Raw genomic sequence first — 15,891 nt, 5'->3', positions numbered from 1 at the left:
ACCACCACCATCCCTACCACCATCATCACTGCCAGCACCACCATCCCTCCCACCAGCACCCCACCACCACCATCACTGCCATCATCATTGCCACCACCACCACCACCATCCCTACCACCATCATCACTGCCATCACCACCATTACTATCACCCCCACCATCCCTCCCACCAGCAACCCCCTACCACCATCACGTCAGCAAATGTTTGAGTGCCTGAAACTTGCCAGCCACTGATGTGATCCTCAACTTCACCTCCATCGAGGAGGCATTCAGCTTTGGCAGGGTGCTTATTATCTCTCCAGGCAGGATACTGTATCGCAGGGCAGCACTGATTAAATCAAACCCCTTCCTTATGGAGAGCCCTATTTTGCCTGCACGTAGTTCCCAACTATATATATCTGTGTGTAGGGTCCTATTTCACGGACAATCTCTTGGTATTTGAAGAGAACTGTCATTCTCCTCATCCAAAGTCCTTTGTTTCAAGAAATCTTTCAAAGTCATGGGCAAGGTTTTTGCTTCAATTTGCAGTTCTTTAGTTTTTGCTTTTCAAACTGCATCTAACAATGTAACAACCCATATCCAGTTTCCAAATTGCTTTGACCAAAACTTTTAGTCAGACCTGGGCTCAGTTCACCTGGGCTCTCTACCCGGCTTCCCAGTACTCAGGCCCTGGAAATATTCGTTACACCTATGCTTCATATTGGCCCACACCCGCCCCCCTCCCCCAAAGAGGGACTCGGTGTATCACCACATCAGCGAGCGAATGGGATCAGAACCACCTTCCCAGCGTACAACTGAGCCCAGCTTCTGCCCCCTTGCTCCTGGATATAATCTCCACTGTTGTCAAGAAGATGCACCTTAGACATCCCAGAGCACAGTGATGAAGAATCTGGGTCTACCGCCCACAACCCAAGAATGACAGGGCTTTTGCAGCATTCTCTAATGGCTTCATTACTCTTTTTTCTTTGGAGACTTAGTGTTCATTGGCTCTGTTGAACTTTTCTATTGAGTACTAAAATAATAAATGTATCAGCAAATGAAGAATTTGTCTCTTCTGATAAATACAGTACTGCGGAAGAAATAGATCCTGGGCAGTTATGAAGGCAAGTGGCTGCTGAAGCCTTCCGTACAGGGCATGGGATTTACATCCACCATAAGGATATCCTGACAACTCACTCATTCATCCCGCTCACAGGGTTGGGAAAGCAGCCTTATCTCCTTGTTTAAAGTCAATAGAATGCCAGTAGCCTGCAAATATCTTTTAAACTTAGTTATCTTTCTCACATTATCAATCCCCTTTGAAGTCAAAGCCATTCTGTTTGGCTGCATTTCCATTTGAGCAGCTGCTTATATTATTCGGTGATTTGGTCAGGGGTGGGGGGAGGTAGTTCTCCAAGAATCTTAGGACCCAGTTTTCAGAGAGCTGATTTAACTTAGTAGCTCGGGGAAATCTGTAATTTGGTTAGTGTCTCATTAGCAGAGCCATTTAGACCTTAATGAGCAGGATGACATTGCTGTATATTTGATGGTACTGGTCAGGAATGCAATCAATGGACTCCTTTAAAAAAACAAAACAAAACAAAACAAAAACCAAGTTCCTAAACTTTATAGGATTATAAGTCCATGAGTTAGAAACCCTTACTGTCATGAAAGTTACAGCTATGACTTCTGGTTGGCACTTTTATCTTATTGTGTATATTATATACTCCGGATGTTTATGAAGTCCTTGAACAAATTTAAAATTTAATAACTTTGATTGTATATATAATAGGGGCAAATGGTAAACACCAAATGAGAGCATAATTCACAGTCTTATGCAGGGTACAGTTCAGAGATCTAGGATAGTCCTAAATCTTCTTGATTATCAACAAAATGTTATTAATTGCATTTATAATACTAATGATAAGTTCATTTACAGAAGATGGTTTTCAGGAGTAAACGACTACACTCTTAAAATAGTACATGGTTGGCTTCAGTCTAGCTAATAGTATATACATTCTTCTGCTCATGTCATATACTAAATAAAATGACATTTATAAATTAACACCAAAGACCCTATGAACTCTTCCTTCTGATAATTCAGTTTCTTCTAAAATGTGTAAACTCCAAGTTATTGGGATGTTTTAAAGTACAAGGACTTCATGAATACAGTAGATAATATGTGTAGACCTTTTGTAGACAGCTAAGCAAAGATATCCATCCCCTGTAGGGTTTTTTTGTTAGAAAAAAGCAGGTACTTGTAAAGCACAGCTTAAGAAAGGAGGTAATTTTCTCTCATTTCGGAGAGAACAATGCATCTAATATTTGACCTGTTTAAATCCCTTGCAAATCAGTGGGCACAGCCTACAGACCGCCCAGTGGTCTTGGTCCTTGTACTGTGCATTTTAGACCTGACAGGTGCCTTGTCAGGTGAGGCAGCCCACCTGTGCTAGCAGGAGTCTTGGCCACCGCATTTGGTAGGATTGCAGGGGACTGTGGTCCAAACACAACTGATTGGACTTCATTTCCTGCCGGCATGCTCCAGATGAAAAGGGTCGGTATTTGAAGAGTTACGTTGGTACGCATCTCTGTATATTTTTAAATAAGTAAGTTCAAAGTATGCCAGTGATCCTGATACGGTTCACAGCAATAAGCCCCGCATGCATCCGAGAGCTCCCTGCAGAGCCCCAGCCCACTTGGTTGGATTCAGTAGCCAGCCTCCTTGCGCAGGCTCCCTGGCCCTCCGCGAAAGGCACTGAGGGCTACCGACTCCTGCCGGGGACTCACCCCATCAGTTCATAAGCACTCACCAGACACCAGAGGCTTAGCTTTCTTACAGATGAAGATACTCTCAGTCAGGTTGGTCTGCAGCTCAAGGGCCAGGCCCTCTGGTTCGTCCTTCACTTGATGGTCCCTGCCTTCGGTGAGTAGTCGCCCCCTACAACCGTGTCCCACGAACCCCCCTCCCCCTGCAGGAATGTCTGAATCTCTGCTGCAACGCCACCACGTGCACGCTGAGGCCCGACGCTGTGTGCGCCCATGGGCTGTGCTGTGAAGACTGCCAGGTGAGTTCTCTTGGCGCCGTGGCCACCCCCGGGTTCAGCGGGTTCCACTCTGAGGCAGGACACATGACTCCTGTGCTGTGAAAACTAGAACCCCTTACAGAACCAGTCAGCGTCCCCCCACTGCCTGTTCTTACTGTCACCCGATCTTTGGTATCTGCGGTAAGTTACTTATTTGTGGGTTGAAAGCGACTGTGCCAGAATTCTCCGGCTCAGTGTTAAACATGCCCATGTTTAACAGGGGCATGCGTGGGGAGGTGCGTGACGTCCCCTCACCCTAATGGGAACACGTGGAGAGCGGGGAGCATCTGCCCACTGGGCTAAGAAACCCTGTGGGCTGCTCCAGGGGTCTTAGGTCAACATCCCCATCTTGACGTCTTCCTAACACAAGGTGCTGGCCGGCCCGGCCCGCCGCGGCACTTTCCTACCTTGCCTGTCCTTGCCGCCATGACTGGGTTTACTTTGGCCATTGCAGCGTTGGTCTCATTATTCAGAGCTGAGATCTGACAGACCAGAAGCCTGAGCTTTTGATGCAAAGATTCCAAGGGTAGACTTTATTTCTTTTTTAATTAAGCAATTGATTTTGGCCTTCTGCTGGCAGGAAACTCCCTCTTAGCTCCCCCACGAGAGCCCGGTGATTCAGAAGTGCTTTGCACCATCTTACACCCGGCTTGAAATATCCCTCCTGCCCTTTTAACTTGTGATTAACTTCTGGGGGATTGTTCAAGGAAGCTGGCACCCCTGGCACACAGCTGCTGGTGGGGGAGAGTGTTGGGGACAACGGGGGCAGGGGGGATCGCTGGCTGTGCGGCCTCTGACCAGCCACTCTGAGCCTTCGTGTCTTCAACCATGAAATGATGAGGTGTTGGCCAGTGGCTCTGAGCATCTTTTGTTGCTCCCTTGCTTCACCTCTTCTCTCCTCCTCCCCATGAAGTCCTGCAGACAGGTTTCCAACTCCATGATTTGATGAGAAAGTGAAATATTATTGTGACCAGGCCCTTGGGATGATTCTTGTCATCTGGGCCACAGCGGTAACACCGTTAAGTACGCGCGTCATCATAAAACACGTGACAGTGTTGGCCACCAGAAATCTTCTTCAGAATGAAGGGGCCCGTCAGCCAGCACTCCCTTCCCACTCCTCCTCTGGGGGGACAGGTGCCAGCCATCAGCTCGTCCACTCAGCAGAAAACCCTAATATTGCATGAAATTAAAAAGCAGCTCTTGATTGCACCCCCATAGTGGAAAGGTGAACCCCAGAGCCCAGAGCAAGATTCTGTTTAATGACTCTCTGTGTGTCTCTTGCTTTGGAATCCTTGCCCTTTTATGTGGGCTTCGTGAGGATGGCCTTGCTCCGTTCTGCCCCCGGGGTGCTGCCGGGAAGCTGCTCCCCGTCTCCCGCAGTACACATTCCATAAACAGCCTCTTCTTCCAGCTGAAACCTGCGGGGACAGCATGCAGGGACTCCAGCAACTCCTGTGACCTCCCTGAGTTCTGCACGGGAGCCAGCCCACACTGCCCCGCCAACGTGTACCTGCATGACGGGCACCCTTGTCAGGGGGTGGACGGCTACTGCTACAATGGCATCTGTCAGACCCACGAGCAGCAGTGCGTCACACTCTGGGGACCAGGTAGGTGGCTGCCACCGGAGGGCGCAGAGCAGTGGGGCTGGGGAGCTCACTCTGTTTCCAGAAGCATCAGTCCTGCAGTGCGCCATCGACAAAGCTTCCCTCCATTCAGCGACAGTGAGTGGCTTCCTGGTAGCTTTGGGGCCATGCCGGGCACCAGGCAGGCAAAAACGGTGCTGCCCAGAGCCTGTCCTGAGGGCTCAATGCGGTCCAATGAGGAGGGATGCGTGAGCACCTACTGTGTGCCCAAGGGAGTGACAGGGCAGAATCAGCCATGACTCCTGGTCTCAGATAGCTTAACAGGTAGTTGGGCAGACAGAACCTTCCATCCACTCTGATTATGTGTAAGTGCTTCTTGGTGCTCAAAGAAGGACCCCAACCAAAGCCTGGCGGTGCCAAAGAGAAAGTCACTGCAGACTTGATGCATGAGTAGTCTGTGACCAGGAAGGACAGGGAGAGGTTGCTCCTGACACAAGGAGCAGCAAGCTGGCCCTCAGATGGGAACAGGGAAGGGACTGCTGGGATGGGCAGCCTGTATACCAGAGCTCAGAGGAAGAACACGGACACAGGTGTCTAAGAGCCTTGATAGCCATTTTGGTTCTAAAAGCAGAGGGATAGACTTGTGTGTTCCAAAAAAGGTGCCCAGATGGGCAGTTAGTCAGGAAGCAGCTGCTGGGGTAATTAGAGGCTGTCCACTCACTGCTTCCTGTGTAGGGGATGCTGGGCCAGATGCTCAGTATGGCTTTTCCCCTCTAACTCCCAACATTAGAGATAAGGACAATGACTACAGTTTCGAGAAAGTGAAGCTCAAATTCAGAGACTGGAAGTCAGTTTCGTGAGGTTGTGAGGCTGGGATTTGAACCCAGGCCAGGTGACCCAAAGGCACTGTTATATAACACAGGCTGGGCAGTCACACCAAAGAACCAGGTCTAGAACAAAGTTCCACAGAAGCTCCACAGTCAAACGGAAGCTTGGATGCAAAAGAGGGAATTATCGGTCCTCTTGGCATGTCTCTCCTCTTTTGACCCATCTTCTGGAGCCAAAGGTCCAGGGCCCTGGGGAACAGCAAGGACCCAGTGGACTCCCCACCCCAGGGTTTGCTGCCTCTTTCCAGCTCTAGGATTCCAGCAATAAATCCCATGGAGAGCACTTTCTAAGAGTGCGGTCCCCACCCTGCCTTCTCATTCTCCCTCCTGCTGCTGCCTTTCAGAGGTGACCTCAGGCCTGGCCAGGGACACCGGCTATGGCAAGGCCACTGTGGTCAGCCAGGCAGAGAGCCAGGCAAGCCCCAGGGGGCGGGAAATCCGATATGGGCCTTTGTCAGACTTTCACTGTGAGGTTTTGGTTTCAGGAGTGATGAGGACAGTAAACTAGGACAGAAAATGATGACTGGTCCTCAAAGCTTGGTTTCAGTGTGATGTGAAAGCCGTGAGCAAGCAGGGAGAACAGGGACAGACGTTTCTGAGGGTCGGGTCCTGTCATGGAGCCCACTGCCCCACCAGCCAAAGATGCCCCTCTGTACTTGGACCTCCCTGAGGGGCAAGAAGGAGCAGCATGAATGCAGCCACAAGGGGCTGATGCAGCCTGTTCATCGTATCTGTGAGGAGTTCTCCCAGTGCTCCTCAGGCTTCGTGAATCCACCTGGGCACGGAAGGAGGGGGCCTGTGGTATCTGGGGCCTTGTGCTTCATCTCAGGACCCTGACCAGCCCTCCGTCCTGGCCTCCTCACCGGCTGGGCCATGGGGCCCCCAGGCCAGGGCAGGGTCTCTCGATCGCACACTGGGTGCCAGCCTTGCGATGACAAGCACAAAGAAGGCATTCACTGTGCACGTGTCAGGTGGTCGGATGGGCTCTGATGGTTTCGTGACTTCAGACACCTTTTAGCCCAGTGAGGTCACTTTGGGACAGTGGCTGTTGCTGCAGGCCAAATCCTTGTGGCCTAAAGCATCCCTAGTGGCCATTCCTTCCCAGCCTTTCTCCGGACTCAGTAATCTCCCCCTTCTTGAGTTACAGGGGCTGTTCTAATGTTCCCTTCCAAAAAAGCATTCTGCGGCCAGAGCACACACAGCACTTGGAGCTTTTGGAGTAAAATGTGCTCTTTGGTGCCCTGCTATGTTACAGCGTCTGGCCCCGTTTCCAAAGTGAGGTCAGATGGACTCCACGGCTCTCTCTGAGCCACCACCACTGTGTGACTCAGCTGGCTGCAGGCCTCAGATTCTTGGTGACCAAGGCTGGTGTGTATTATCTCATCAGATGAGTCCTTCTCAAGCTGCCTGACTGGAGAGAGAGCCGCACGCCAGACGGGCAGGCAAACTGACAACCTGACTCATGCTCTGAGCTTTTCCAAAGTAAGAGCAGTAGGAAGTTACCTGCGTCCCGGTGGCTGACAGCAAGGCTGGAGGCCTGACTGCCTGGGGGCCGGTGCCCCTGCTGAGGAAGGCCACTGCTCGGGAGCCCCCAGCCTGCCTCTTCTCTTCCGGCCCTCCCCCTGAGGACTGAGGAGGCCTTTGCCCGGGCCGTGGTGCGTTTGCTGTGAGAGGGTCACGGCCCGCAGACTAAGCCTCCCTGGCATCAGGGGTGCTCAGAGTTCCTGGAAGGGACAAGCTTGGGGACACCCACCTCAGGCTCGTGACTTCCCAGGGCTCAGTGCCCTTCAGCCAATCCTTTCTTGGTCCTTCCGATTGCCGTGCAGACTTCCTCGGGGTGGGGAGGGCAGAGCCAGCCGCGGCCCTCCGCACCTCCTCAGAAGGGCCTTTGCCCACCTCCTCTGTGAATGCAGTATGCTCCTTTCCTTCCATGTCTGAGCAGCTGCCCTGCTGTCTAGGTCAAGGGCACTGTACGTGTTTCCTGGGGCTGCTAACGAATCCCCACAGACGTAGTGGCTTATGATAACACCAATTTGTCATCTTACGGTTCTGCGGGTTGGAAGTCCTAAAATGATGTTGGCAGGGCAGCGTTACTTTCACAGGCTCTAGGGGAGAGGACATCTCTGTGCCTCTTCCAGCTTCCCGAGGCACCTGCATTCCTGGACTCACCCCCCCCCACCCCCCATCTTCAAGGCCAGCAGCACGCATCTGCCAATCTCTCTCCCTCTCTGGCTTTTCCTTCTATCGTCCCATCTTCTTCTCTGTGTCTGACCCTCCTGTCCCCCTTTTATAAGGGCCCTGTGATCCTATTGCACCTACCCAGACCATTCAGGAGAATCGATCCTCCCCAACTCCTTAACTTAATCACATCCTCAAAGTCCCTTTTGCCATGTGAGGTGACATATTCACAGGTTCTGAGGATTAGGACGTGGGCCTCTTTGGGGGGCCCTTTTTCTGCCTACCACAGGCATTGAACAGACCACTTACTGATGAGGGGGCCTTCAACAGACTACCCAGCCTCGGGCCTCATCTGTAAAACGGGGATTGTAATACGCCTACCTCCGGGGTATACTGCTGTCCTCGAACACAGCCTATGGCCGTCCTGTCGTGTGTCATATATCACGTGCTGTCACGTGCTAGGTGTGTGGCACTTAGTAAGTCTGAACCCTAGAAAGAAGATAAGCCTGAGCTCACAGGAAGCTCACCAACTAGTGAGCAAGATGCTCACGTCCTGGGGCTGTAGTGAGTGCTGGGATGTGGCCGGGCACGGAAGAGCGAGGGCTCAGCCTGGAGTGAGGTGTGGAGCCAACCCGGAAGGCGTCCTAGATGAGGTGGCCCTGGAGACGTCGTTTAGCAGGCGTGGGAGGAGAAGAGTATTTCCTGCACACGGAATAGCAGGGGTCAAGGTGCAGAGAAACACTGGGGGCGGGGGGGGGGCATTCCAGGGAACTGCAGGCAGTTCATCTTGTCCAGAGCTTGAACCGTGACCTGGAGAGCAGAGATCCTCATTTGTCACTCCATTCTCTCATTCATTAAATAATCATCGGTGTCCAGCTATTGTAAGATGCTGACTCAAGAGCCCGGATTCTGCCAGAGCAACCTACTTCCCACAGTCCCTCTGTGCTCTTGCCTGGACCTGGAGTAGAGTCAGGATGTGACCCTCACGATCCCGGGGGCCGAGATGACTTCCACAGCCAGGATCCTGGCCAGCGAGAGGCACCGGGCTGAGAGCATTCTAATGCTGTGTTATGGTGCTTGGTTTAAATTAGCTTTCCATGATTCAGAGAGGGAAAATTTATTGTCAGGAATACATTTGCCATATTTCATTTCCCCATGGTTAGCTAATGCTCTGGACCACATCTGCTGAAGGGTCGCTCTCGTTCCCCTCTGAGGCCCAGTGACTCAGAGCTCCAGGGTCATCGGGCTCCTGCTCTGTTGGCCTGCACCACGTGCACCCCAGTGACCCGACCGAACCGTCGAGTCATCCGGAAGCGTCCAGTTACGCTTGGGACGTCCATCAGTCTCCAGACCTGGCTGCCCAAATGCTGGCCGGATAAAGCCCTCCTTCCAGCTAACTATTCCCCTTTGAAATAGACTTTTCTCAATCCGGCGTTGTATTTCAATAAAATAATCCTGCTTCCAAATCTTTCTACAAATAGAATGATAGAAAATTCAAAACATATGCCTGCAACCAACTCCTCGCTAGCAAAGTAATACCCTTTTAGAATACCTTTTGGGGTTTTCATTCATTTGTTTCTTTTCCTAATTAGTGTTGATAATGTTCTTGTTGGCGAGGAGTTTAAATTCTTCCCTCCCCTGGCCCCCAATTCTTCTTCCACAAATATTGTTTCTCAAGGCTTTGTAGGTTGCTATCAGGCACAGAAATGTTATCTGCAGTTCAAACTATAACTTGTGCTTAGCTCCCTTAGTCCAGTTTCATCTTAATAGCCACAATGATTTTCTGTCCATGTGATATGACCTTTATTCCTTCTGAAATACAGCTGGATATTTTTCTTCAGGCAGAAAATTTACATTTGCCAACGTTGTTTATCTGAACCATGGTTGCTGAAAGCGTTACTTGGAAATTAATCTTACGGATAACTACATGTCTAGAGCCACAAACAATTTGCATCAGGGAAGTCCTGAAATATGTTAGTGTTATCTATTTTATCACTCACCAGAAAATAGTGTCACTTGATTTATGCAGTGTGAGCTGGCCAGACAATTTTTATGGGCTGGTAAATATTCAGTGTTTATCTGCAAGGCTGGTTTAAATGAGTTTGCATTATTATGATACACCTGGGGCAGTACATTTACTAATCATCTACAACTCTGGTGACGCGTGATGGGAAGAGAAGATACTTTTGCCAGAGTCCTATCGTCTAGAGGCAGGAGAGTCTCCCTTTGGTCCCCCTGCGTGAGAAGGAAGTGATAAAACTTGTCCATTTGGGCTCCATTTTCCACTGAACGCAAAGGTCAGCTTGGAGTAGAGAGAGGGAGAAATACGACAACCGGACAGCCTTCGGTCGTTCGAAAGAGGGCCTTTGTCTGTGGGTATGAGCAGCGGGGGCGGGACAGTTAGTGACAGGAGGGAGGAGCCCATCCGCCCAAATGTGAGAAGTGCCTTTGCATAATAGAGTCATTTTAAGGAAAAGATTAGATCAAGTAAATTGTGGGCTTAATGCAAGATGTCATCATCTCTCTTTCAAAAGACATAATGACATTGGAACTTGCAAACTACAATTACAAATATAAGTTTTATCCCTCTGAAGATAAAACTGGTAATTAAAACCCATCACTTTCTGGGTAATTGTAAAATACAGTGGGATGTCAGAATTTCCTCTGAAAGGCTAAATTTTATCTTTGGATGATGGCAAAACATCTAAGTGTTCTGTTAGTAAGAATTCAAAGGCTATGAGTTGATGCGCTATCGTAGTGGTAAGAACACTGTTGTCATTTTTTCCAAGAGACAGACATGAAATCTTTTCGTGAAAATGTGAAGACAGACGTTTTCAAGCGTGGCAACTTTGAACCCAAATCTCTGTGCCTTCGTAACCTCTTCCCAGTGGGTAGAAGTCATTTACACTTCTGAAATTATTGACCATTCTGTCTCTAAGAGAAAGCCCTGTGAAACACTTGGCTGGGCCCTGCTCCGCTGTCAGAACTGGCCTGAGCCCAGGTGCTCAGGACTTGTCTCTGGGCTTCGTGGCTCCTACTCTCCTTCCTTAATAATGTGTTCTTTGAATGCAAGAGCGGTCTCTGCTCCCAGGGTCAGCGCCGAGCTCCCTTTCTGGTTGTCCTGCCCATACGGTTTCTTACTTTACCTATATTTGTAAAACCTCTGTCTCCTGATGACCTTATATCTTCTTCCCTCATCAGACTGCATGGTAATACTTCCTTTGATTTAAATGAGTAAGTGAAAATCCAGAGCCACGGGAAAGATGAGCCAGGAGACAGCATTCACTTACCCAAGATGTTTTGTTCTACAGAAATCGCAATTGACTTCCTCTGGGGAGGGCAGTTGAGACATGACGTGCCTTCCCCAAACTGCATTCCCTGCGGCTCTTCACTCATTCATTCTTGGCACACACCTGCTCTGTGCAGGCTTGAGGCACCACCCCTGTCCACTGGGTTTTTACAGGGAGGCAAGAGCCTTGGGACATCACAAGAGGCAAAAAAAAAAAAAAAAGTATGGTAAATACAAGGAGGGGACAGCCCGTACAGTATGGATGAGAGAAGGAGGGTGGACCCCAGCCTCACGGGATGGTGGTGATGGAGGACGGCCCTGAAGGACGTAGTCCGCAACGTCAAGCAACACAGCAGCCCAGGACCCTCAGCCAACCGGCTCCAGGAGTCAGGTTCCAAGGAAAATGCTATTTTAGCTGGCTTTTGTTATGTATCCATCATTGACCCAATCTATGACCTGTGGCATATTTTAGCCCTCTGGCGAGGAAGCCCCTCCCGCTGCACAGCTCTCCTATGAGAGAGATGACCCCGCAGGAGAGGTCTGGCCAGAGTGCAATGGGTTGTGCTGGGAGGGCTGGTGCCCAGCAGTGCCCAACCTCTAGCTGCAAGCATGCTGGCCCCAAGATGTGGCCCAGAACCCTGCATGGCTCTGTCCTCCAGCCTGAAATTGGAGGTGGGGCAGCAACAGGGCATGTTGTGATCTGAATCAAGTCTTCAACCGCTTATATACTTCTAAAATCAGTTCCGTTCATTTTAAACCTGGGCCTTTAAACATCCATGTTTTTTGCTCCAAGATTTCTCATCCCAACATGGAGACTCCAGGGTAGGAAAGGCAAGCCCAGCGGGATGAGAACAAGCATTGGAAACAGGGTTCTGCCCCATCCTCCTCGCACCTGCTGCTACTCACCATCCCCCCCACCCACATTAAAACAGCCATTTCTGCGCATTGATGAAAGTTGTCAGTCCCTAAGTGCCTGAGGATGGAGAAGGCAAAAGATCTTATCCACCAAGGTTGATGGTGAATTGCACATAATAGTGTGCTTTCCATGGATTCTTCAGGTAAATGAAGACCGCACATGACAGGGATTGAGTATGCATTCTGGTCTTCGACTTCACAGAGAGAAAGAGATCTATCACATCCCCAAGTTCACGTAGCTGATGAAAGCATGACCTATTTTTTTGTCCAAATGTAAGGGTTTTTTGCCATGATATAGCAAGCCGTGTCATCACCATGTCCCACGGATGACGCATCCTGCAGCTACATCCATGTGACATGGCATTTCTTGCTCCCACCCTCGAATTTTGGGTGAGAACTGAAATGAATAAAAGCCTTGTGTACAGACGGTTATTGGTTTCCTGGGGGAGACAGAAAGTTAACCTTTAGAAAGCTGCATTGTTCAAACCACTGGGCAGATTCCTACCAGAGTGGAGTAAATTTCACTGGTCAACCCCTACCCAGCTTTGCTTCATTATGGACTGACTTCTGCCCACAGAAGTTTTCAAGTTATTATATTCGGGGCTTTTCATTTCTTTTCCTGAGTCAGTGAAGATTCAACAGAGAGGCATAAAAATGTTTACTGCCTCTCTCTATTGCCCCCCTCTTGGAGGAAGACCCCCACTGAGTGTGTTCAGACTCAAGGGCTTGTCACCCAGTTCAGTTCATCACCATTACCTGAGAAATAAGCACGGGGTGGCCAGTATGGCAGCCTGTCAAGTTATCCTCTGAAAAAGATTTGGTGGAGATAGAGCCATGCCCAAGAACAGGTAACTTACAGGAGTTGAGTGGTGGTTCTGGAGAGAAAGGACCAGCAGGGACAGGAGTCTGTTGCCAATTAGGTGGTTTCCAAGAGGGAGGCAGCACAAGACTGCAGCTGAATAGAAAGATCATGGACTTCAGCTTAGGTCCATTAATCAAGTCCAGCTTTACCACTTACTCAACATTAACATCTTCAGCAAGTTGCTAGAACACTGAGCAGTGGTGTTTAAATCTGTGAAATGGGATATGTAGACTTTACAGGGTGGTTAGAAGGATTAAAGATCCTGCATGCTGGACCCAGCACAATACCTAATAGTGGGGAGACTCAACAGATGGCATGTTGGTGACCTAAAATATGCTCATCCATTTCAAGTGTGTGTGCTGGTTTGTTTAAGGGTGAGGAAAGAAATTATAGGGAAGGTGACCTTTGTCCCGGGAGTATAAAAAGGACTCATACTCAAGGGCTTGTACTTGAGACCTCCTACTGCCTCTTTCAAGATGGGGCCATGGGCCTATGCAGTGAGATGAGGCTCTGGAAGCCCAGCCCAGAGCAGGCTGGGAGGGTGCCCAGAATAAGCACAGGGCTTGGGGCAGTGGGGAGCCTCACACACTGAAATGAGTAAGGAGGGGAGAGGTGTAGGGAAGTTGAAGTCCTTAACTTCAACTGTAGTTTTTACTGAACATACAAAGTATGTACAAAACCTCCCAGGGTTTCAGAAAAGGAGTTCTCTTCCCCCTCGTGTCCCAAGGTGGGTTCAGCAATTACTTATCCAGCCATTCAGCACTCTTCATTGGTTTCGTATGATGTGCTAGGCACTGGGGACAATCATCTGTGAAGGAGACAGATGTAAAGCCCTTATGGACGTGATTGTGAACTGTTATAAATATGGTAAGTGTTGTAAACACGGCCAGACACAAGGAGCTCTCTTCTCCCTCATGCATCCTCCCATTCTTAATGCCCAGGAGCCAGACTTCCTCTTCCCCATGATTGATGGCTGTCCTTATTATAATTCAGGTTTACTGAGAGACTGCTACGTGTTAGGGATTCACGAAGTCTCACAGCACCTTTGGGTCAAGGGATGACCTTGTCCCCATTTTACAAATGAGGGAACAGAGTCTCTAGAGCATATATCACTTTACCAGGGTCCCTTGGTATGTAGGGTCGACATCAGATCAGCCTATGTTATTCTCAGTCCCAAACTCTTGCTCTTCCAACTCGGCAGCATGGCTGATTATAGAGACCAAAGGGGAGGAGCCTTCCATAAGCAATTGAAATTTGATAAACATTCAGTGTTTTCCTTAGATCTCGTACATGCCCAGATACAAAAGCATGGAAACCCCCGAAAAACTATCCATCAGAAAGAGTGGTTCACTACCGACCTCTTAATCTCTCAGTCATATCTTTTGACTCTCACAGTCTAGCCAGAAAGGCACATTGGACCTCATGAGCATCTATCAGTGCTATTTAGGAAGTTCGTTGAGGTTGACTGACAAAATTGGGTTTAAGAAAAGACAAGGACATTTATCACCTGTTTAATTATGCCTGGAGTGTGACTTCATGCCTCCACTTTTTTTTATTCTGGTAAAAGAGCTTTTAAAAGATCACTTTGACAAGCAACAGGATGAATGATTAGGTTATAGAGATCATGAATATACACCTGCTGAGCAAATAGAAAAAAAGCAAAATCAAAAGACTCACTGTTGGAGGAATGGGTACTTGTACTAAAAATAAGATTTCCAGTGACAACATCACAACAGATTAAAAAGGTCAGCATCCAAATGAGCTAGAAGTACAGAGGATGTGCTATGGAAAACAGACCTTTTAACCACTTTACTGAAGTATGATTGACATACAAGAAGCTGTGAGTATTTAATGTATACACCTTGATGAGTTTGGAGATAAGTATACATCCAAGAAGCTGTCACCATGATCGATGCCATAAACATATTCATCATCTCCAAAAGATTCTTCCTCTTAACCTCTTCATTTATTTGTGTGTGTGTGTGTGTGAGAGAGAGAGAGAGAGAGAGGGAGAGAGAACATTTAACATAAGATCTACCCTCTTGGCAAAATTTTAAGTATATAATACAGTATTAACTATAGACTCTGTTGTACAGTAGATTTCTAGGACTTACTTTGTATAACTGAAACTTTGTACTCTTTGACTAATGCCTCCCCAAAGCTCCCCCCCTTCCCCCAGCCCCTAGCAACCACCATTCTATTCTCTGCTTTTATCAGTTGACTTTTTCAGATTCTACATATAAGTGAGATTGTGCAGTATTTGTCTTTCTGTGTCTGACTTGTTTCATTTAGTGTAATGTCATCCAGGTTTATCCATGTTGTCTCGAATGGCAAGATTTTCTTCTTTTTTAAGGCTGAATAACCTTCAGCTTTGTTCATATACTACATTTTCTTTATCTATTCGCCCATCAATGGACACAGTTTGGCTCCATGCCTTGGGCATTGTGAATAATGTTGCAGTGAACATGGGAATTTAGATATCTCTTCCAGATCCTGATTTCAGCTCTTTTGGATATATACCTAGAGGTGGGACTACTGATATATGGTAGTTCTATTTTTAATTTTTTGAGGGATTTCCGGACTGTTTTCTGCAAAGGTCGTCTCAGTTTGCATCCCCACAATGTATGGTTCAAGGGTACAAATCCTTCCTTTTCTCAACACCCTTGCCCATATTTGTTGTCTTTTGCTTTTTTTTATACTAGCCATTCAAACTGGTATGACGTGATATCTCATTGTGCTTTTGATTTGCATCTCCCTGATCATCAGTGATGTTGAGCATCTTTTTGTATAACTGTTGGCCATTTGTATGTCTTCTTGGAAGACTGTGTATTCAGTTCCTTTACCCATTCTTTAATCTGGTTATTTGGGATTTTCTTTGCTGTTGGGTTGTAGGAGTTCCCTGTGTATTTTGTGTATTAACCCTTTGTCAAATAGATGGTTTACAAATATTTCCTCCCATTCTGTAGGTTGCCTTTCATTTTGTTGATTATTTTTCCTTTACCATAAGGAAGCTTTTTTGTTCAGTGTAGTCCCACTTGTCTATCTTTGCTTTTGTTGCCTATGTTTTTGGTGTCATGTCCAAGAAATCTTTGCCAAGACCAATGTCAAGGAGGTTT

General features: G+C 48.2%; 1 protein-coding gene across 1 annotated transcript in view; it reads left to right on the top strand.

Moving 5' to 3' along the window:
* Positions 1-15,891, top strand: part of ADAM12 (ADAM metallopeptidase domain 12) — a 299,944-nt gene that overhangs the window by 247,064 nt on the left and 36,989 nt on the right. The window contains exons 13-14 of the mRNA XM_021703839.1: positions 2,954-3,043; positions 4,473-4,668. Coding sequence (XP_021559514.1) covers positions 2,954-3,043; positions 4,473-4,668 — 286 coding nt within the window. The remainder of the gene's footprint in view (positions 1-2,953; positions 3,044-4,472; positions 4,669-15,891) is intronic.

The sequence above is a fragment of the Neomonachus schauinslandi genome, chromosome 6 (assembly GCF_002201575.2).
Source record: "Neomonachus schauinslandi chromosome 6, ASM220157v2, whole genome shotgun sequence".
Lineage (NCBI taxonomy): Eukaryota > Metazoa > Chordata > Mammalia > Carnivora > Phocidae > Neomonachus > Neomonachus schauinslandi.
The sequence above is the reverse complement of the archived record's forward strand: the minus strand, read 5'-3'. Positions and strand labels throughout refer to the sequence as shown.